This window comes from Scylla paramamosain, chromosome 44 (assembly GCF_035594125.1).
Source record: "Scylla paramamosain isolate STU-SP2022 chromosome 44, ASM3559412v1, whole genome shotgun sequence".
NCBI classification, from domain to species: Eukaryota; Metazoa; Arthropoda; class Malacostraca; order Decapoda; family Portunidae; genus Scylla; species Scylla paramamosain.
The window spans coordinates 5,397,515-5,420,014 of NC_087194.1; the positions used below are offsets into that span (position 1 = coordinate 5,397,515).

At 41.0% G+C, this 22,500-nt stretch overlaps 1 protein-coding gene and 1 long non-coding RNA gene across 2 annotated transcripts in view; one reads left to right on the forward strand and one right to left on the reverse strand.

Annotated features, from left to right (window-relative positions):
* LOC135094165 (uncharacterized) overlaps positions 1–22,500 on the forward strand; it is a 146,776-nt gene that overhangs the window by 27,940 nt on the left and 96,336 nt on the right. The window contains exon 2 of the long non-coding RNA XR_010263648.1: positions 6,506–6,664. This is a non-coding gene — a long non-coding RNA (uncharacterized LOC135094165). The remainder of the gene's footprint in view (positions 1–6,505; positions 6,665–22,500) is intronic.
* The window catches only part of LOC135093987 (uncharacterized), a 10,639-nt gene continuing 8,964 nt past the window's right edge, over positions 20,826–22,500 (reverse strand). The window contains exon 3 of the mRNA XM_063993673.1: positions 20,826–22,500. This exon is cut by the window's right edge and continues 1,222 nt beyond it. Coding sequence (XP_063849743.1) covers positions 21,139–22,500 — 1,362 coding nt within the window. The 3' untranslated portion in view covers positions 20,826–21,138.

Here is a 22,500-nt window from a genome sequence, read left to right on the forward strand (position 1 = left end):
GAGAGAGAGAGAGAGAGAGAGAGAGAGAGAGAGAGAGAGAGAGAGAGAGAGAGAGAGAGAGAGAGAGAGCTAAGCGGAGGAAAAATATGCCATAGGAGGTATAAAATAGTAACAATGGAGAGAAAAATATGGAGAAAAGGAGAAAAAGGAGGGAGGAAAAATGGGGGAGGGAGAGAGGGAGGTAATATGGAGGAAAGGAGATTAGGGAGAGAAAGGAGAGAAGGAGAGAAACTTTGACGCCGTAATCCCAGTAATCCCTGTGTGATAGAGAGAGAGAGAGAGAGAGAGAGAGAGAGAGAGAGAGAGAGAGAGAGAGAGAGAGAGAGAGAGAGAGAGAGAGAGAGAGAGACCAAAAAATACACATAGAAACAGAATATGATAGAACAGAGAGAGAGAGAGAGAGAGAGAGAGAGAGAGAGAGAGAGAGAGAGAGAGAGAGAGAGAGAGAGTGACTTTGCATCTTTTCTCACCTAAAGAAGAAGGAAAGTGTTGCCAACTTGTATGTCACGTGTTATCAAGAATAAACAGAAGGAGGGAGGGAAGGAAGGAAGGAAGGAAGAAGGGAAGGAGGGAAGGAGGGAGATAAGGATGTCTCTTCGTCATTCTTCCTTCTAGATATGTACAAGGAGGAGGAGGAGGAGGAGAAGGAGGAGGAAGAAGAGGAGGAAGAGTAAGAGAAGGATTGACGTGTGTGTGTGTGTGTGTGTGTGTGTGTGTGTGTGTGTGTAATTAGTATTTAGTCCTGTTGATCTCTCTCTCTCTCTCTCTCTCTCTCTCTCTCTCTCTCTCTCTCTCTCTCTCTCTCTCTCTCTCTCTCTCTCTCTCTTCATCTTCGTTTTTCTATTCTTCCTCATCCTTCTCCTTACTTCTTCTTCTTCTTCTTCTTCTTCTTCTTCTTCTTCTTCTTCTTCTTCTTCTTCTTCTTCCTCATCCTCCTCCTTACTTCTTCTTCTTCTTCTTCTTCTTCTTCTTCTTCTTCTTCTTCTTCTTCTTCTTCTTCTTCTCCTCCTCCTCCTCCTCCTCCTCCTCCTCCTCTTCTTTGTTTTTCGTCTTATTCTTGTTTTTCTTGTTCTTGTTCTTTTTTCTTCTACTACTACTACTACTACTACTACTACTACTACTACTACTACTACTACTACTACTACTATTACTGCTGCTTCCACCACCACCACCACCACCACCACCACCACAAGCAACAAATATTCACCTTCTCTCCCTCTCCCTCTCTCTCTCTCTCTCCCTCTTCGTCCCTCTCCCTCCTCCCTTCTCACGGTCCACTAATCCCCGGCCAGTCATGTAATCAGAGGAAGGCTAATCAACCAATAAGGTTCAAGCATTCACCCGCTCGTTGGACCAATAGGAGCCAGGCATACAGATATACAGACCTCAACAGCCAATCAGCGCCCTCCATTCACCGCCGGCGTATGTATCAGCCAATGGGAAGCCGCGATGAGCTCCGTGTAAAAGAGGGTGTTAGAAAGAGAGAGAGAGAGAGAGAGAGAGAGAGAGAGAGAGAGAGAGAGAGAGAGAGAGAGAGAGAGAGAGTTGATGGTTGTGACATTAGTATTTGTGGTGGTAGTAGTAGTAGTAGTAGTAGTAGTAGTAGTAATAGTAGTACAAAAAATTGTTGTTATTTATGTTTTTTTGCAGTGTTAATAGTAGTAATAGTAGCAATAGAAAAGAGACGCAGGGAGAGATGTAGTAGTAATAGTAGTAGTAGTAGTAGTAGTAGTAGTAGTAGTAGTAATACTATTTTCTTTCTTTTATTTTCATTATTGCAGTGTTAGTAGTAGTAGTAGTCGCAACAGCAAAGAGAGAGAGAGAGAGAGAGAGAGAGAGAGAGAGAGAGAGAGAGAGAGAGAGAGAGAGAGAGAGAGAGAGTTAGCTCATTTGCCTAGGTTTAGTGAAAACAAAGGAAGCTTGGAAAAGAAGATGTAGCGATTCCCTGTAATGGAGGAGGAGGAGGAGGAGGAGGAGGAGGAGGAGGAGGAGGAGGAGGAGGAGGAGGAGGAGGAGAATTAAGAAAGGAGAAAAAGAGAACATATTCCATCCTTCATGCATATAAAGTGAGAGAGAGAGAGAGAGAGAGAGAGAGAGAGAGAGAGAGAGAGAGAGAGAGAGAGAGAGAGAGAGAGAGAGAGAGGGGTGATGCATCTCTCACTATCTCCTTATCTCCCACACTTCATCTCCTTCCCGCTGTTCTCCTCCGCAATATCTCCCAGGCAGTATCTCTTCTCGCTATCTCCTCCACCAAGCCGAGTCAATAGCCTCCTCCTCCTCCTCCTCCTCCTCCTCCTCCTCCTCCTCCTCCTCCTCCTCCTCCTTGCCTTCGGTCATGGCGGGTTAAGCACCTCCACTTTCCCTACAGTTCTTCCTCCTCCTCCTCCTCCTCCTCCTCCTCCTCCTCCTCCTCCTCCTCCTCCTCCTCCTCCTCCTCCTGGTTTTCCTAATTTTCTTTGTTCCTTGATTTTTTTTCTTCTTTGTTTTTATTTCTTATTTTTTGTTATCTTTTTTCTTGTTTTGTTTATTTTTATTTTTTGTTGTTTTCTCTTCCTCTTCCTCTTCTTCGTCTTCTTCTTCGTCATCCTCTTGTTCTTCTTGTTCTTCTTCATTTTATTTATCCTCCTCTTCTTCCTCCTCCTCCTCCTCCTCCTCCTTTTCTTCATCTTCCTCTTCCTCCTCTTCCTCCCCTTCATCTTCCTTTTCATTATCATCATCATCATTATTCTTCTTCTCTTCCTCTTCCCTGTTATGCTTCTCCATCTCTTCCTCTTCATCATCATACTAATTCTCCTCCTCCTCCTCCTCCTCCTCCTCCTCCTCCTCCTCCTCCTCCTCCTCCTCCTCCTCCTCCTCCTCCTCCTCCTCCTCCTCTTTTCCTTCATCCTCCTCTTCATTCTCCTTTGCATCACTATCGTAATCATCCTTCCTCCTCCTCCTCCTCCTCCTCCTCCTCCTCTTCCTCTTCCTCCTCCTTATATGCCATACACGTCTTGTCTTCCTCGCCTCTTCACAAGGATAGGCAGGAAGAGGAGGAGGAGGAGGAGGAGGAGGAGGAGGAGGAGAATAGTAGTAGTGGTGGTCAGTTTCCCTTCCTTCCTCCTCTTCTTTCCCCTCCTCCTCCTCCTCCTCCTCCTCCTCCTCCTCCTCCTCCTCCTCCTCCTCCTCCTCCTCCTCCTCGTACATAATTCTTCACTTCTCCTCACGCGCCAAGTTTCAGTCATTCTCTTCACTCTCTCCTCTTTCTCTTTCTTCCTCTCCTCTTTTCTTTATTTTCCTTCATCATCTGTCTCTTTATGTTTTTTTTCTCTCTCTCTGTTTGCTCTCTCTCTTTTTCGGATTTCTGTTTTTTTGTTTCTTTCTTTCTCTCTCCACTCTCTTCTGTTTCTCATTCTTGTTTTTCTTTTTCTTTCTTTGTTTTCTTTCATTCTCTCTCATTATCTGCTGCTGTTTTCCTCTTTTTTCCTTTTTTTGTTTCTTTGGGTCTGTTTAGTGTTTTCTCTCTCTCTCTCTCTCTCTCTCTCTCTCTCTCTCTCTCTCTCTCTCTCTCTCTCTCTCTCTCTCTCTCTCTCTCTCTCTCTCTCTCTCTCTCCGTTTTTTTCTTTTCTTTCTCGGGTTCTGTTTTTCTTTCTCTCTCTTTTCGTTTTCTTGTTTTCAACGTTTTTCTGCTTCTTTCTTTTTGCTTTTTCTCTCTTTTTTTCGTGATTACTGATTTTTCCTGTCTTTCCTCTTTTTTATTCTTTCGTTCCTTTTATCTCTGGTTTCTTTCTCACTATCTTTCGTTTTTTTTTGTCTTACACACACACACACACACACACACACACACACACACACACATATATATATATATATATATATATATATATATATATATATATATATATATATATATATATATATATATATATATATATATATATATATATATATATATATATATATATATATATATATATAAATAAATAAATATATATATATATATATATATATATATATATATATATATATATATATATATATATATATATATATATATATATATATATATATATATATATATATATATATATATATATATATATAAATAAATAAATAAATAAATATATATATATATATATATATATATATATATATATATATATATATATATATATATATATATATATATATATATATATATATATATATATATATATATATATATATATATATATATATATATATATATATATATATATATATTTTTTTTTTTTTTTTTTTTTTTTTGTATGTTTTTGAAAATCTAAATGAAAAACAGTCCAAATCTACATTTTTTGAAAATCGATATAATGAAAAAAAAAAAGTTTAATTAAAAAATGCCTGTCACTTTTTTTCTACTTAGGAAATCAAAATAAAAAAGTCTAAGAAAACGAGAAAACTGGTTGTTACTTTTTCTACTTTTAAGATTTTTTTTTCGTCTCATTGAAAAAAAAAGAAGAAAAAAACACGTGCTTATCATTTTTCTACGTTTTGGAAGATTAAAAGGAGTCTCATTAAGAAAAACGAAAAAAAAAATTCTTGTCACATTTTCTTTTCGGAAAATTTAAATAAGTTTTATGGCCAAGAAAAACGAAAAAAAAAACTTGCTTATCACTTTCTGCTTTTGGAAAATTTTCAAAAATCTTACAAATTTTCTACTTTTGGAAAATAAAAAGAAATTCTTAAGAAAAATAAAAAAAACCTGCTTATCACCTTTTCTACTTTTCGGAAAAAAAAATCGTTAAGAAAAACAAACAGAAAAAAAAACTGATAACTCTTCTCCTTTCCGAAAAATCAAAATCGAAAAGAAAATATCACTTGAACCTTTTAATACCAGACAATTGTTCTGATTTTTTCTCATAATTTTCTTTCGTATTTAAACGCTTTCTTTTCCTGTCATTGTGTCCCAAATAGTTCTGTCTAAAACATGCACAATTCACCTCTTATTCTCTCTCTTCTTCTGTGTCTAAGTAATTTTCTTCAACTTTTTGTTTTCCCAGTGCTCCGAATGTCATTCAAAACAACCACATCAGTGAAAAGGGTTAAAAATCACATTTCTATTTGCAGAAAACTGAAATAATAAAAAAACAAAAAAGGTCTTGATGTCCTTATTTCCTTATTGTAGTATATTGGAAAGTCAAGACAAACTTCATATCATTGTTACCACCACGGGGAACAGAGGCATCCTTCCAGCACATCAACTAACACAGCGTCATCTTCATAAACAAACTACGTACCTAACTAGTCATTTTCCCTTTTTTTTTTTCCCTCTCTCTTTTGACCAATCAAGATAAAGACCCATTATCTGTTTTCCCATTAAAGACGTGACAAGTTAAATACAAGTTAACATCACTCACAGGATGGAGACAACTATACCAAGACTTGCAACTAACTCATGGTCTTGACAAACAAACTGCCCATCTAATCTTTTGACATTTTGTGGGAATTCGAAATAAAAAAAAAGCTCCAGTATCTATTTTCTCATTAAAACATGGAAACTGATGATAAATTTCACATCACCTCCCCTCACAGGACAGACGACTAATACAGTGTCATCTTCATAAACAAACTATTTATGCATTTTTTTCTATTTTTTTGGGGGAAATCGAAGTAAAAAGTCCCTGTGTCTAATTTCCCACTAGAAAAATTAAAAGTTAACTCAAATTTGTCACCTCACGAGACAGAAATAACCAATACAGCTTCATATTCATAAACAAACTAGCTATGTATTTATTTATTTGTTTATTATTTTTGGAGGAAAATCAAAATAGAAAAGTCCCAGTGTCGATCTTCACACTAAAAAGATGAAAAGTTAACACAGATCTCCTCCTTCTCTCCTCACGGGACGGAAAGGACTAACACAGCAGTCCTCACAGCCACACTATCCTATTTTTTTTTTTTTTTTGAGGGGGGCGGGGGAAAATCGAAAGAAAAAAGTCCCATTGTCTATTTTCACATTAAAAAAGATGAGAAGTTAAGACGAATTTCACACCACCTCCTCCCCTCACAGGACAGAGGCAGCTGTACCGAGATATGCAACTACCGCATTGTAATATTCCTAAACAAACTACCCACGTCGTTTTGTTATATTTTTAGTTAAATCAAAATGTATAAAAAAAAGTTGCGTTGTCCATTTTCACACTAAAATGATGAAAAAGTTAATTAATTTCACACCGCAGGACACAGACAACCAATACCTAAGTTTTTTTTTTCTTTAGAGGGTAAATGGAAATAAAGAAAAAAAAGTCATAATGTCTATTTTTCCATTAAAAACATGAAAACTTTAGACGAATTTCACACCAGTTCCTCCTCTGACATGACAGAATCAACCATACCAAGATATTCAACCAAGGTATTGCAATTTTCACAAGATATTCAACCAAGGTATTGCAATTTTCACAAACCACCCTGATTGTCCATTGCCTCGCTAAAAAAAAAAAAACATGAAAAGTTTAAACGAAATCTACACCTCTTTGTCCCCTCACAGAGCAGAGACACCTGAACCAAGCCATACGACACATAACGAGGAATTCAACTGAGAGAAAACCCAGAAACTGCCAAAAACTGCTGTAACACCTACCTGGCTCTACAAGACGTCAAGAGTGAAGAGGAGAGGGAAGGAATGAAGTGATAGTGATGAGTGCAGGTCTGTTTATTTATTTTTATTTTTTTTGTGCTTCTCAAATGCTATACTAATACCTCTTTGTTATAAGGAATCTAGCCAAAGAAGAGAGAAAAGTAATAGTTGGTAAGTATCATTAGTTTGATTTTAAAAGAAGGTTGTCCAATGTAGGTTTTAAAGTATTAGGCAGATGTATGTATAGAGATGAGGGGAAATACTTCGGTACCTGTGTTTTGTACTGGAACTGCCACAGATAGGCCTACTACTACTACTACTACTACTACTACTACTACTACTACTACTACTACTACTACTACTACTACTACTACTGCTATTACTTTCTTCATCATCGTGTTCATTATCAACATCATTCTTCTTCTTTTCCACTACCACTCCTCCTCCTCCTCTTTCTCTTTCTCTTCCTCCTCTTTCTTCTTCTTCTTCTCCTCCTCTTAGGTCATGCAGGGTTAAAATCTCCCAGTATGACCTCCTCCTCCTCCTCCTCCTCCTCCTCCTCCTCCTCACAATAGCGGCATCCACCCAGAATTGATACAAGTGGCAGAGTGGAGATATGGAGAGAAGGGAGAGGTGGAAGAGGAGGAGGAGGAGGAGAGGGAAAGAAAGGAGGAAAAGTGGGGAAAGACCTGAAGGGAAAAAGTAGGAAAGTTTGGAAGAAAGATATACACAAAGGGGAGAGAGAGAGAGAGAGAGAGAGAGAGAGAGAGAGAGAGAGAGAGAGAGAGAGAGAGAGAGAGAGAGAGAGAGAGAGAGAGAACGAAAAATACCAAAGATAAAATAGAAAGAGGAAAAAGTTAAAGATAAACCGAGGTACAGAGAGAGAGAGAGAGAGAGAGAGAGAGAGAGAGAGAGAGAGAGAGAGAGAGAGAGAGAGAGAGAGAGAGAGAGAGAGAGAGAGAGAGAGAGAGAGAGTACGAATGTCTGTCCCTTTTCTTCTTCTAACCTTCCACATCCACCACCACCACAACCTCCTCCTCCTCCTCCTCCTCCTCCTCCTCCTCCTCCTCCTCCTCCTTTTTTTCCTTCCTACTCCTCCTCCCCCTCTTCACCTCCCGCCATATTTCTCCTCCATCATCCTTGAACGCCCCTCCCTCTCTCCCTCTCCCTCTTTCCCTCCCTCTCCCTCCCTCTCCTTCTCTCTCCCTCTCTCTCTCCCTCGTAAATTTTGGCTGTTAGAAATATTTGTGAAAAGTTCTGTTAATTTCTGCAGTGAAGGAGAGAGAGAGAGAGAGAGAGAGAGAGAGAGAGAGAGAGAGAGAGAGAGAGAGAGAGAGAGAGAGAGAGAGAGAGATAATTAGATGATAGATATTAAGAAATCCATCATATCTAATTTAGGTGAAGTGATTCTCTCTCTCTCTCTCTCTCTCTCTCTCTCTCTCTCTCTCTCTCTCTCTCTCTCTCTCTCTCTCTCTCTCTCTCTCTCTCTCTCTCTCTCGGTTTTATCTTTAATATTTTTCTCATAATTTATCTTCTCTCTCTCTCTCTCTCTCTCTCTCTCTCTCTCTCTCTCTCTCTCTCTCTCTCTCTCTCTCTCTCTCTCTCTCTGGACATAATCAGCTAGTGTTTACATTTTCCATCAAATGTGTGTGTGTGTGTGTGTGTGTGTGTGTGTGTGTGTGTGTGTGTGTGTGTGTGTGTGTGTGTGTGTGTGTGTGTGTGTGTGTGTGTGTGTGTGTGTACAATTGCCCATTATTATTCCATGTGTGTTCTTCCTATTATTTTTCCTTCCTCTTCTTCCTCTTCTTCTTCCTCCTCCCTCCTCCTAATGCCTCCCTTGGCTCTCTCTCTCTCTCTCTCTCTCTCTCTCTCTCTCTCTCTCTCTCTCTCTCTCTCTCTCTCTCTCTCTCTCTCTCTCTCTCTCTCTCTCTCTCTCTCTCTCTCTCTCTCTCTCTCTTCACGGCCATCAAGGTGGAGAGGAGGGAGGGAGAGTGGGAGGGAAAGTGAGAGGGGGTGTGGAGGGTCTGGCAGATGAAGGAGAGAGAGAGAGAGAGAGAGAGAGAGAGAGAGAGAGAGAGAGAGAGAGAGAGAGAGAGAGAGAGAGATATGGGAAGAAAAAATGGATAGATGGATGTATTGTGGTTTAGTAGTAGCAATAGTAGTAGCAGTAGTAGTAGTAGTAATAGTAGTAGTAGTGGTAGCAGCAGTAGTATTAGTAATAATAGTAGCAGTGGTGGTGGTGGTAGTGATGGTGGTGACAGTAGTGTTGGTTGTGCTGGTGGCAGCAGCAGCAGCAATAGTAGTAGTAGTAGTAGTAGTAGTAGTAGTAGTAGTAGTAGTAGTAGTTGTTGTTGTTGTTGTTGTTGTTGTTGTTGTAGTAGTAATAGTAGTAGTGGTGGTGGTTGTTGTGATGGTGGTGGTAGTAGTGTTGGTTGTCGTGGTGGTAGAAGCAGTAATAGTAGTAGTAGTAGTAGTAGAAGTAGTAATAGTAGTAGTAATAGTAGTAGTAGTAGTAGTAGTAGTAGTAGTAGTAGTAGTTTTATTGATAGTCTGTTTACATGTCTATATTCGTATTTCTTTGGCTGTCTCTGTCTGTCTGTCTGTCTGTCTGTGTCTGTCTGTCTGTCTGTCTGTGTGTCTGTCTGTCTGTCTGACTTAATCTATCCATGTAATTTTGTCATTTTCACGCTATATATATATCTGTACCGCTCTCTCTCTCTCTCTCTCTCTCTCTCTCTCTCTCTCTCTCTCTCTCTCTCTCTCTCTCTCTCTCTCTCTCTCTCTCTCTCTCACACACACACACACACATAGAGAGAAACCTACAATATCTAATAAGGAGAGCAAACTTTACCTGTCCCAACCTTCCCTAATTAACACCTGGCTCACTCATTCACACCTGCGCCAGCTCTGTCACCTCACCTGCCCTTCCTAATTACCTCTACAGCCTTATTAACTCTGACAAACTTGGCTCAAACTGTCTTACTCTCATTCCGTCTCTCTATTGGTTCGCTTTCATGACGTCACAGTAATCTCGCCTGCCCATTGGTCCAGTCGCTCCTACGTCATTTCGGGGTCTTCTGTGATTGGCTGGTTTGGTTGTGACATATGCGTGACGTATTTTGGGTTTCTGGGAGGGAGAGAGGGGGAGGGGGAGGAGGGGGAGGGAGGGGAAGGAGCTGTGATGGGGGAATATAGAGGAAAAATGGAGAGAGAGAGAGAGAGAGAGAGAGAGAGAGAGAGAGAGAGAGAGAGAGAGAGAGAGAGAGAGAGAGAGAGAGAGAGAGAGAGAGAGAGAGATTTGTACATGAATTACACGCGCAGTGACACAGATTTGATTCATACCGGGAGAGAGAGAGAGAGAGAGAGAGAGAGAGAGAGAGAGAGAGAGAGAGAGAGAGAGAGAGAGAGAGCAGTGTTGCCACGTCTCCTGATACACGCACTGATCCTGTGAATAATGGTAAAAAAAACACAAGACATTAGCTTTAAGATTTACTGCTATTTCTCTCTCTCTCTCTCTCTCTCTCTCTCTCTCTCTCTCTCTCTCTCTCTCTCTCTCTCTCTCGTCTTTCTTCTTTGTATTCTTCATCTTTCTCTTTTTTTTTCTAGTTTCTTATTTTTCTTTTTCTCCCTTTTTCTTTCTTTCTCGGTCTATCTTCTTCATTTCTTCCTTTCTTCTCTCTGTACTTTCTCCCATTCTCTCTCTTTCTTTCTCTCTCTTTCTCACTTCCTTGCTTCAACTTTTTGTTTTTTTTCTTTCTTTATTTTCTTTTTGCTGTTTTTTTCTTCTATCACTCCAAAATCTTTCATAATCAATACATATCTCTCTCTCTCTCTCTCTCTCTCTCTCTCTCTCTCTCTCTCTCTCTCTCTCTCTCTCTCTCTCTCTCTCTCTCTCTCTCTCTCTCTCTCTCTCTCTCTCTCTCTCTCTCTCTCTCTCTCTCATTAACAAAGAAAATGAAAAAGATAATAATGATTTTACGAATTCATGAAAACTGAATGATTTTCTTTATTTATTTATTTTTTTTTTCATTTCATGTCGACTGAAAAAAAATTGTGGAAAAAAAATACATGTAAAAAAAAAAGGAAGGAAAGAAAAATAAATAAAAAAAAAGACAATAGGAAAAAAGATATGATGAAAATTAATAAGCAGAATTTGAATGATAGATAATTTAATTTAGAGTATCATGATTACTATGCTTATGGCTCTCTCTCTCTCTCTCTCTCTCTCTCTCTCTCTCTCTCTCTCTCTCTCTCTCTCTCTCTCTCTCTCTCTCTCTCTCTCTCTCTCTCTCTCTCTCTCTCTCTCTCTCTCTCTCTCTCTCTCTCTCTCTCTCTCAAAGCAATGGGAACTTAAGGAAAAAGGATGAGACGATAAAAATAAATGACATAATGAAGAGGAAAGTGAAGGAAAGTGAAGGGAAAACAGGAAAAGTGATGAAAAATGTAAGGAAAACCGATGGAAATTTAGCAAAAGTGATGGGGAAGTAGGAAAACTGAAGGAAAAGTGAGGAAAAGATGGGAAAAAAGGAAAAGTGATAAAAGAAACAAGGAAACTGATGGAGAGATAGGGGAAAAATGATGAAAAAAGTAAGAAAAGTGATGGGAAAGTAGGCAGAAGTGATGGGAAAATAGGAAAATGACGGAAAAAGTAAGAAAATTGATGGGAAAGTAGGGAAAAAATGATGGGAAAGTTGAGAAATTGATGGGAAATTAAGAGAATATGATGGAAAAGTAGGGAAACTGATGAAAATTGATGGGGAGCTGGGAAATGAAAAGGGAAATTGATAGGATGATGAAGGGAAAAAAAAACTGAGGGAATGAATTGAAAAGTTAATTGAAACTGTGATTGATGGGAAGTGAGGGGAAACTGGAAAAAAAAACATTAGAGTAGGTGGGAAATTTTTAAGGGAGAAGGGAAAATTACGGAAGGGAACGAGAAAGATGGAAAATTTATCAGCGAAGAGGTAGGAAAATAAACTAAACGAAAGTAACAGTGAAAATTGATGGAAAGAAATAGACACTGATGATGATAACGATAACAAAGAAGAAGAAGAAGAAGAAGAAGAAGAAGGAAAAGGGTAAAAACACGAACAACAACAATAACAAACAAACAAACAAACCGAAGAACGAGAACAAGGAGAAAAAGCAAAGAAAAGATGAAGGAAAGGAACAACAATAAACAAACAAACAAATAAACTGAGAAATAAGAAAAGGAAAACACCACAACAACAACAACAACAACAACAACAACAACAACAACAACAACAACAACAACAACAACAACCACCACCACCACCACCACCACCACCACCACCACCACCACCACCACCATCACCACCATAACAACAACAACAACAACAAGGCCAGTGGATGCATTATTCTTGTATTCATATTTCCGTGTTGTATTTCAGAGGTTTAATTAAAATACGGCTTGTGTTAAGACTAGATTACTTATTTAGTTATTTTTCTTGTTTTTTTATTAAGGGGAGAGAGGGAGAAAGAGTAAGGATGGTTCTCTCTCTCTCTCTCTCTCTCTCTCTCTCTCTCTCTCTCTCTCTCTCTCTCTCTCTCTCTCTCTCTCTCTCTCTCTCTCTCATTCCTTTATCTGAAACTTTTCCTTATTATCTTTCTTCTTCATTCATTCTTTATTTATTTATCTTTTTATATTGTCCACTTGTATTCTCCTGTAGAGAGAGAGAGAGAGAGAGAGAGAGAGAGAGAGAGAGAGAGAGAGAGAGATGATAAAAGGTGGATGGTAAAGAAAAAAATAAGAGAACAAATGAAAATGAAAGAAAGAAGGAATAAAGATAGAGAAGAGGAAAGAAGATGAATGATGAAGAGGTGAAACTAGAAAAATAAGAAGAAAGAAAAGGAGGATGAGGAAATGACAAAGAGAAGGAAGGGAAAAAGGGAAGAAATGAAAAGGAGGAAGAGAGAAGAAAGAAATACAGGAGGAGAAGAAGGAGGAGGAGGAGGAGGAGGAGGAAGAAGAAGAAAAAATTAAAAAGGAGATGAAAAGAAGAAGACAGCGAAGGAGGAGAAGGAGAAGGAGAAGAAGAAGGAAAAAGGAGGAGGAGAAGGAGAGGGAGGAAGAGGAGAAGGAGGAGGAGGAGGAGGAGGAGGAGGAGGAGGAGGAGGAGGAGGAGGAGGAGGAGGAGGAGGAGGAGAGAGGGGCCAGGAAGAAAAAAATAAAAAAGAAGTAGATGGAAAAAAATACATGAGAGGAGGAAGAACAACAACAACGATAGTAATAATAATAATAAGAAGAAGAAGTAGAAAAAGAAGAAGAAGAAGAAGAAGAAGAAGAAGAAGAAGAAGAAGAAGAAGAAGAAGAAAAGTAGAAGAAAATATAACAGAAAAAAATAGAGCAGTTATGAGAAAAGTTAGGAAGAAAAAAAGAAGAGGGGAAGAAAATAAAGAAGAAAAAGAAGGTAACAAAAAAGGAAGGAAAAAATAACAATAGGCCTAAATGGGAAGCTAATGAAATTAGGAAGGAGGAGGAGGAGGAGGAGGAGGAGGAGAGGAAGAGGAAGAAGAATGAGAGGAGGAACAAACAAATGACCAACGTGATATGCATAAAACGAGAGAGAGAGAGAGAGAGAGAGAGAGAGAGAGAGAGAGAGAGAGAGAGAGAGAGAGAGAGAGAGAGAGAGAGAGAGACGTAAACTACGGAAAAGTCAAGTCACATTTGGATAACTTTTGCTCTCTCTCTCTCTCTCTCTCTCTCTCTCTCTCTCTCTCTCTCTCTCTCTCTCTCTCTCTCTCTCTCTCTCTCTCTCTCTCTCTCTCTCTCTCTTTAAAGTAGCAAATGAAAGCTATGTGAACTCACCTCTCCCTCTCTCTTTTTCTTTCTTTTTTCTTTTCTTTCTTTTTTCATTCCCTTTTATTTTCTTATCCTTTTTGTTTCTTTATTGGCTTGACACAATTTCTTTTCTCTTTCCTTTCTCTCTCTCTCTCTCTCTCTCTCTCTCTCTCTCTCTCTCTCTCTCTCTCTCTCTCTCTCTCTCTCTCTCTCTCTCTCTCTCTCTCTCTCTCTCTCTCTCTCCTGTATCTCTACCTTTTCTTTTTTTCATTCCTTCACTTGTTTCTTTGCTTCGTTATCTGTTAGTCTTTCCTTTTCTATTTTTTTCTGTTTATTTCGTATCTACCAATCTTTTTCTTTCTTTCTTTCTTTCTTTCTTTCTTTCTTTCTTTATTTATTTCTTTATTTTCTTCCCTCATATCTACAACAACAACAACAACAACAACAACAACAACAACAACAACAACAACAACAACAACTACTACTACTACTACTACTACTACTACTACTACTACTACTACTCTCCTCTCCTCTCCTCTCCTCTCCTCTCCTCTTCTCCTCCTCTTCTTCTTCTTCTTCTTCTTCTTCTTCTTCTTCTTCTTCTTCTTCTTCTTCTTCTTCTTCTTCTTCTTCTTCTTCTTTTTCTTCTCCTTCTGCTCCTGAGGTGGTGACGAGAGAGGAAAAAGTGTGTGTGTGTGTGTGTGTGTGTGTGTGTGTGTGTGTGTGTGTGTGTGTGTGTGTGTGTGTGTGTGTGTGTGAGTGAGTGAGTGAGTAAGTGAGTGAGTGCGAGTGCGTGCGTGCGTGCGTGCGCGTCTCTGAAATTTTCCTTTTAAATGAGTACAGTTTAAACAAATGACCAGAGAGAGAGAGAGAGAGAGAGAGAGAGAGAGAGAGAGAGAGAGAGAGAGAAGGAAAGATTAAAGATATGAAGAGGAGCAGAAATAAACGGAGAGAAAAAGGGAGTGGAGGAAAAAGGGAAGGAAAGAGAGAAAGGAGAGTAGAAATAAGAAAACAAAGGAAGGAGGGAAAGAAAAGGAAAAAAATAAGAATGAAGGAATCAGTAAGGAAAGGAAACAAGGAGAAAGGAAAATATGACAAAGAAAGGGAAGGAAAAGAAGAGAAACGGAAAAGGGAAAGAGGGGAAAGAAAAAAAGAAGAGAATGGAAGGAAAAAAGAGATAAAAGGGAGATAAAGGAAAAAAGAAAAGGAAGGAATTGAAGGAATGGATAAAGAAAGAAAGGAGAGGAAAAATAAAGGAAGGCAAGGAAGAAAGGAAAAGTAAAGGAGAGGAAAGGAGGAAAAGGAAAAAAAGAAGTAAGGAAAACAAAGAGAAGGGAAGGAAAAGAGGAGAAAGAATGGAAGAGAAGAAAAGGAAGAAAAGGAGAAAAAGAAAATCATGAAAGGAGGAAATATAAAAAAGAGAAAAGAGGAAAAGAAGAGAAAAAGGGAGAGAAGGAAGAGAGGAAAGGGGAAAAGAAGGAAGGAAAAGAAGGATAGAGAAAGGAAAGGAGGGAAAAAAAGAAAGAAAAGGAAAGAAACAAAGGGAGGAAAGGGAGGAAAAGGAAAGAAAGGAAGGGAGGAAAGGGGAGGAAAAGGAAAGAAAGGAAGGGAGGAAAGGGGAGGGAAAGGAAGGGAAATTTCTTGGCTGGTGTGGTTCCATCTCTTTAAACCATTCACTTCCCTCCAAACTAGAACACTGCCCCTCCTTTCCTCCCTCCCTCCCTCCTTCTCTCCCTCCGTTTCCCTCCTCTTCTCTTTCTCCATTCTCCTCTCCTTCCATTCCCCTCTTCCTTTTTTTCTCTCCGTTCTTCTTTCTCCCTCTCTGCTTCTCTTTTTCTCTTCTTTCTCTTCTTTCCTTCCCTTTTCCTCTTCTACTCTCCTTTTATTCTCTACTTCGATTTCCCTCTTCCTCTTTTTTTTAGTTTCCTTCTTCCTCCCTTCTTTTCCTCCTGTTTTTTGTCTTCTTTCCTCTGTTTCCCTCTTCTTCTCTCCCTTCATTCTCTCCTTCCTTCTTCCTCTTCCTCTTTTAATTTTTTGTCTTCCTTATTTTCCTTCTTCCTCCCTTCATCTTCTCCCTTTGTTTTTTTTTTACTTCTCTCTTTTTCTTTCTCTCCCTTTCCTTTCACTTCTTTCCTCTTTCCTTTTTCTATATTCCATTTCTCCTTTCCTTCCCTTCTCTCCCTTCTCTTCCTCTTCTATTTGTTACATTCTCTCTCTCCTCCTTGTTTTTTTTCCTTTTTTCCTTCTCTTTCCCTCTCTCTCCTCTCCATGTCTCTCTTCCCTCCTTTGTCTCCTCTCTTCCTTTCTTCTTTAAATATCTTTCCTCCTCCCTTTTTTCCCTTTCCTCTTTTTCTCTCTCCTCTCTCCTCTTCTTTCTTCCTCTCTCTCTCTCTCTCTCTCTCTCTCTCTCTCTCTCTCTCTCTCTCTCTCTCTCTCTCTCTCTCTCTCTCTCTCTCTCTCTCTCTCTCTCTCTCTCTCTCTCTTTACTCCTCATATCTTCAATTTCCTTTCTTCCTCTTTTTCCTTCCTTCTTTCCCTTGTTTCTCGTTGCATCTTCCCTCCTTCCCTCCCTCCCTCCATCCCTCTTTCCTCCTTTCTCTCTTATCTCTCTCTCTCTCTCTCTCTCTCTCTCTCTCTCTCGCCTTTCCTTCCTCTTCCCTCACCTCCTTCTCACCTTTCTTTTATCTCCTCTTCCTCCTTCCCTCCCTCCGCTTCCCTCCCTCCCTCCCTCCCTCCAGTTGAATGCTATCTACTTCCCTTTCACGTTTCCCTCCCTCCCTCCCTTACCTCCATCCCTCCCTATCTTCCTCCTTCTCTCCCTTCTTTCTCTTCACATCTCCCCTTCCTTCCTCTCTCTCTCTCTCTCTCTCTCTCTCTCTCTCTCTCTCTCTCTCTCTCTCTCTCTCTCTCTCTCTCTCTCTCTCTCTCTCTCTCTCTCTCTCCTTGTTCTGTCTTCCCTCCCTCCTTTCCCTCCCTCCCCTCCCTCCCCTCCCTCCAGTGAGTACCGTGTGCATACGTATCACTCAGTTTGTGTGTGTGTGTGTGTGTGTGTGTGTGTGTGTGTAAATTTTCCTCCGATATTTTTTTTTTATTTGTTTATCTTATTCTTTTGTACTTGAAAAATATATATTGTTTTTTTTTCTTTTTTTTAGATTTTAGTTACTTTGAAAGATTGTTTTTTTTAAGCTTGTTTATTTTTTTCGAAGCTTCATTCCCTTGTCTTCGAAACTTTCCTCTTCTTTTTTTCCTTTTCTTTTTTTTTCTTTTGCTTTTTCCTTTGAGTCTTTATTTCCACACGTACAAAACTCCTACGTGTTTGAAACTTTTCTCCCTTTTTCGTTTATTCTATTTTCCTATTCTTTTTCTTTTCCAGCCTTTATCGCCACACATACAAAGCCCATACGTGTTTAAAACTTATCTTTTCTCTTTTCTTTTACTTAATTTTCCTTCCCTTTTTCTATAAACTTTTTTTTTCCACACGTGCAAACCTTCATTTTTACTCGAAGCTTCTTTTCACTCTTGTTTCGAAGCTTCACTCTTACTTTTCTCTTTCCTTTATTTTTTCCCTTCCCTTCTCTATTTTTCCATTACCCTTCCTTCCTGTACGTACAAAAGCTTATTTTTTTATACTCCAAGCTTCATTTCACTCTTGTTACGAAGCTTCACATTTTCCGGAGCTTCATTCCCTGGGGGTTCGAACCGTGTGTTGTTTTTGCGGCGAGTCGGGAGCTTAGGTTCAGTGTTGTTGGTTCGGCTTCACTGTTCCGAAGCGGAGAGGATTAAGGTCTGTGCAGTTTTGAAGCCTTTGGAGAGAGAGAGAGAGAGAGAGAGAGAGAGAGAGAGCAGGCATTGTCCGAGCATTCTCTCTCTCTCTCTCTCTCTCTCTCTCTCTGTCTCTGATCGAAGAAATAAAAGTATGTAGTAGTAGCAGTAGTAGTAGCAGTAATAGTAGTAGTAGTAATAGTAGTAGTAGTAGTAGTAGTGTTTTTGTTGTTGTTGGAGAGAGAGAGAGAGAGAGAGAGAGAGAGAGAGAGAGAGAGAGAGAGAGAGAGAGAGAGAGAGAGCAAGCAGGCATTGTCCGAGCATTCTCCCCCACCTCTCTCTCTCTCTCTCTCTCTCTCTCTCTCTCTCTCTCTCTCTCTCTCTCTCTCTCTCTCTCTCGTGTTCTTTCTGATCAAATCATTGTTTCTCCGTTTTTTTCGTGTTTTGTTCTGTTTCGTTTTTTTTCCTATTTTGGTTTTCGTTTTATTCTCTTTGTTTTTCGTTCATTATTTTGTTTCTATCCGTTTTTTTCCCCTTCCTTGTCTTTCTTTCTTTTTCTTTCTTTTGTTCCCTCTTTTATCTGTCTCCCTTCTCTTTTATTTTCTTTCTTTTCTTTTTTTCTCTATTTCCTTCTGTCATTCTATTCATCCCTCCTCCAATTTCGTAGTCTTTTTTTATATATATATTTATTTTTCATATGCTTTTTCTTCTTTCCTTCCTTCCTTCATTTTTTATAACCTCTCCTTCTGTCTTCCTTTGCTATTATATCATCCTTCCTTTCTTCTTTTTTCTCTCTTCCATCTTTCTTACTTCCTTCTTTCCCTACCTTTTGTTTGTGCTTTATTTTTATGGCTCTTCTTTCTTTATTCACTTTGTTTCATTCTTCCTTCCTTTATTTTTTTTTTTTTTTGCGTCTCTTTCCTTCCTTCCTTGCCCCATCCTTCTTACCCAACCTTTGTCTTCTTCCTCATTCCTTTCTCCTTCTCTCTCCCTTTCTTCCTCTCTTCCTTCCTTTCTTCCTTCCTTCCTTTATTATTTGTATATATTTTTCATTCCATCCTTTCTTCTCGTTCCATCTTTTTTCTTTTTTTATCCAGTCTCTGTCCTTCCCTCTTTCCCTTTCTCCATCTCTCTCTTCCTCCCTCGCTCTCTCTTTTCCTTTCCTTTCTCCCTTTCCTCTTCCTTCACTCACTCCCTTTCCTCTCAAAAAAAAAAAAAAGCAGGAAAATAAAAAAATCTTGAGAACTTCATTTTATTATCAAATATAAATGTATAAATTGTCTAAATTCTCTTTAATCTCTCACTCACACTCTCTCTCTATCTCTTTCTCTCTCTTTCTCTCTCTCTTTCTCTCTCTCTCTCTCTCTCTCTCTCTCTCTCTCTCTTTTTTACATCACCCCCTTACCCCCGGAGCGACGCCCCCCGCCCCCCTCCCCTCGAGATAAGACGCTACATCGAAGCGAGTAAACTGATAAGAAAAAGAAGAAGAAAAAAAAAGAGTGCGGAAAAGGTGAAAAAAGTTAGAGTTGTTTACGGAATGTGTTTTGTTTGGCTCAGTTTGGCTCAATTTGGCTCAGTTTGGCTCAGTTTGGCTCAGTTTGGGTGATTTTAGTTCAGGTTGTTTCTTTGTATCTTAGTTTGGCTCAGTTTAGTAAAGTTTAGCTCATTTTAGTTAAGTTTTAGGTCAGTTTTTATTCAGTTTAGTTGAGTTTATTTCAGTTTAGTTAATGTTGGTTGAGTTCAGTTAAGTCTGGTTCAGTTTAGTTAAGTTTGGTTAGTTTTTAGTTTACGTTTTGGCTCAATTTAGTTAAGTTTGCTTCAGTTTTGTTAAATTTATTAAGTTTAGTTCAGTTTTAGTTAAGTTTTACCTCAGCTTAGTTCACTTTTAGTTCAGTTTAGTTGAGTTGAGTTGAGTTGCGTTGAGTTGAGTTCAGTTTAGCTCAATTTAGTTTAGTCGAGTTCAGTTTAGTTGAATTTTGTAAAGTTTAGTTAATTCTGGATAAGTTTTAGTTAAGTTTTGTTCAGTTTAGTTTAGTTTTGTTCAGTTTAGTTAAGTTTTGTTCAGTTTAGTTAAATTTTGTTCAGTTTAGTTAAGTTTAGTTCAGTTTATCTCAGTTTACTTCACTTTAGTCAAGTTTAGTAAAGTTTATTTCAGTTGAGTTCAGTTTGTTAAGTTTTTCTCAGTTTAGTTCACTTTAGTTCAATTTATCTCAGTTTAATTCAGTGAAGTTTGGTTAAGTTTAGTTCAGTTTCAGCTGAGTTTAGTTCAGCTTAGTTAAGTTTTAGCCCAGTTTAGTCTAGTTGTTTAATTCAGTTTATCTCAATTTACTTCAGTTGAATTAAGTAGAGTTGAATTTAGTTCAATTTTATTTCCTTTTTAGTTAGATTTAGTTAAGTTTAGTTAAGTTTAACTCAGTTTAGCTAAGTTTGCCTCAGTTTAGTTCAGTTTAGCTCAGTTTAGCTCACTTTGGTTCAGTTTGGTTAAGTTTAGCTCAGTTTATCTTACTTCAGTTCATTTTGGCTCAGTTTAGCTCAGTTTATCTTAGTTTAGTTAAATTTAGTTTAGTTGAATTCAGTTTAGCTAAGTTTAAGGTCGTTACGTTGAGTTCAGTTTAGGCTAGTTAAGTTTGGGTCAGTTTAGCCCTGTCTATCCTCGCGCAGCTGTGAAAGAAAGCGGGAAAGGTTGTAAAGAAAATGGGAGGCTGGATTGTTTTTTTAGCAGTTGTAAAGAAAACGAGATTTGAGGAGGTAGTGTTTGGTTAGGTTGTGTTTGTTTGTGTTTATTATTTTTGTTATTGTTGTTGTTATTTGTGAGATTAGAAATTATACAAAATACAAAACGATCATTATTTTTTTTTGTCTTGGCTCTAAAAACTTATAATTTATTCATTCATCTGATCTAAAAAAGTCATTCATTTCAATTAAACCTACGCACATACGTATATATTATGAATTATTGCATTTAGTGTGTTTTTTTATTTATTTATTCATATTTTAGTCTACCATCGCTTCATTTACCATTATCATCATTCTTATCTATTATCTATGTGTTCCTGTGTGTGTGGCGACATAATGAGGCGCCGTGTTGATAGCGTGCTTAGGCCTACCGCTTAAATAGGCCTCAGCCGGGGGAACAAGGGGGGCGGGGCGCGAGTAGGCCTAACTCGAAATTTATTGGTGGGAAATTCTTGAAGAAATTCCTGATGAGAGGTGATGTGGTTTATATATTGGCGAATTTAGCAGCAAGGTGTAATAAAGTTGTGATTGAATTGTCTGGTGCTGAGATTGATGGTGTGTGTGTGTGTGTGTGTGTGTGTGTGTGTGTGTGTGTGTGTGTGTGTGTGTGTGTGTGTCGCGGGGCCCCGGGGGTAAGGGTAGGTGGGTCTGCGCCCCCTCTCTCTTCTCACTACAGAAATACTTGCCTATGGAAGAACTGCCTAAGGTGGAAGTTTTAAGGTGTGTGTGTGTGTGTGTGTGTGTGTGTGTGTGTGTGTGTGTGTGTGTGTGTGTGTGTGTGTGTGTGTGTGTGTGTGATTTAGTAAGTGTATAGATGTGTGTGTGTGTGTGTGTGTGTGTTTTTTTAGTAAGTATATAGATGTGTGTTTGTGTGTGTGTGTGTGTGTGTGTGTGTTTTAGTAAGTGTATAGTTGTGTGTGTGTGTGTGTGTGTGTGTTTTAGTAAGTGTATAGTTGTGTGTGTGTGTGTGTGTGTGTGTGTGTGTGTTTTAGTAAGTGTATAGTTGTGTGTGTGTGTGTGTGTGTGTGTGTGTGTGTGTGTGTGTGTGTGTGTGTGTGAATGCGTGAGTGTTGCAGTGTGTGTGTGTGTGTGTGTGTGTGTGTGTGTGTGTGTGTGTGTGAATGCGCGAGTGTTGCAGTGTGTGTGTGTGTGTGTGTGATGGTGTGCAGCCAGCCAGCCCCGCCCCGGCCTACACGGTAGTCTCGTAGTCCACACAGACGAGGTCTTGGGGCGGGGCGCGGCGTCACCACGAGTCCTTCTCTGGCGGCAGCAGTGGGTCGTGCGTGGCGCTCTTCACGCCATGGCTGTTGTTCTCCACCACCGCCGCCGCCACCGCCTTCACGGCCTGCGAGCGGCGGCGATGCACCACCACGGCGGCCAGCAGCGCCGCCAGCGAGGCCGCCAGCACGCCGCCCGCCGCCAAGTACACCCAGGGCATGGCCGCCAGCAGGCCGCATGCTGCCGCGCCTTCGTCCGTGCCGGCGGGGCAGTGCGCCTCGCCGTCACACCACAACTGCGGCGGCAGGCAGGCGCTGATCTCCGGGCAGCGATGCGGGCACAGGTCGGCGCCTGCAGGGGAAAGCGGCGCCGTCTGCAATGGACGCCACACGCTAACCCAGGACACTCTGAGCGGCACCGAGGCGTTGCCGGCCACCTCCAGCAGCAGGTCCCGCGTCTCCTGCTGGCGCCGCCCCGGATGCTGGTGGCGTCCGGACCCCCTGCCGCTCCCCGGGGCGCTGCGCCACCCGCTGCTGAACACCGCGGTGTAGGCGTGGCTGGCGGCCGGGCACACCGAGGCGATGGGCGCCAGGCCTCCCGGCGCGTACACGTTGAGTCTCGCCTCTGCGCCGCAGGAATCCTGGATCGCGGAGTGACCTGGCAGGCGCAGGAAGAGGAAGGAGCCGTCCGTGGCCGTGACGAGGCGCGGCAGCGCCAAGCAAGGGTCGCTGGCGGCGCCCTCCAAGCTCTCCGATGACCCGCCCACCGTAAAGTTCCCGAAGCGGCCCGAGAGGCGGCGCGCCGTGGCGTCGCAGGCGGCGTCCTGCGGCGCGGTGTCCACAATGGAGTACTCGCCCTCGAAGAAGAAGTGTGTGTAGTCGTGGTGCGCCGTCATGGCGGGCACGCTGAACACCAGCTGCAGACGCGGCGTGTAGCTCAGTAGTGAGAAGGGGCGATCCCGCGGCGTGGCGCACAGGCAGGCGCGCGTCATGGCCACGTCCTGCCACGGCCTCTCCCGTACCCAGATGGCAGGCTGCCCTGCCGCGCCGCCGTGCGAGCACTCGTATCGCAGTGAGGCGTGACGGTACTCCGTACTGCACGCCGCGCCCATGCGAGACCGGATAATGCGCAGCGCTACTCGCTGGTGCGGCGCCGCCTCGAACGTGTACACGCACCGCAGCTTGCGCGACCCGCCGCGCCCGAACAAGAACACGTCGCGCGGAGAGGCGAAGAGCCCCTCTGGCCGCAGCGTGAAGGTGCGGTCACAGGGGCCGCCTCCGGGGGTGGGCGTCCCCCACTGCCTCTTGTCTACAAATTCGTACCGCGCCAGGAACTCGATGTGCGAGGGCGCCGTCCCCGCCGCGTACCTGAGGGAGAGCGTGAGTGC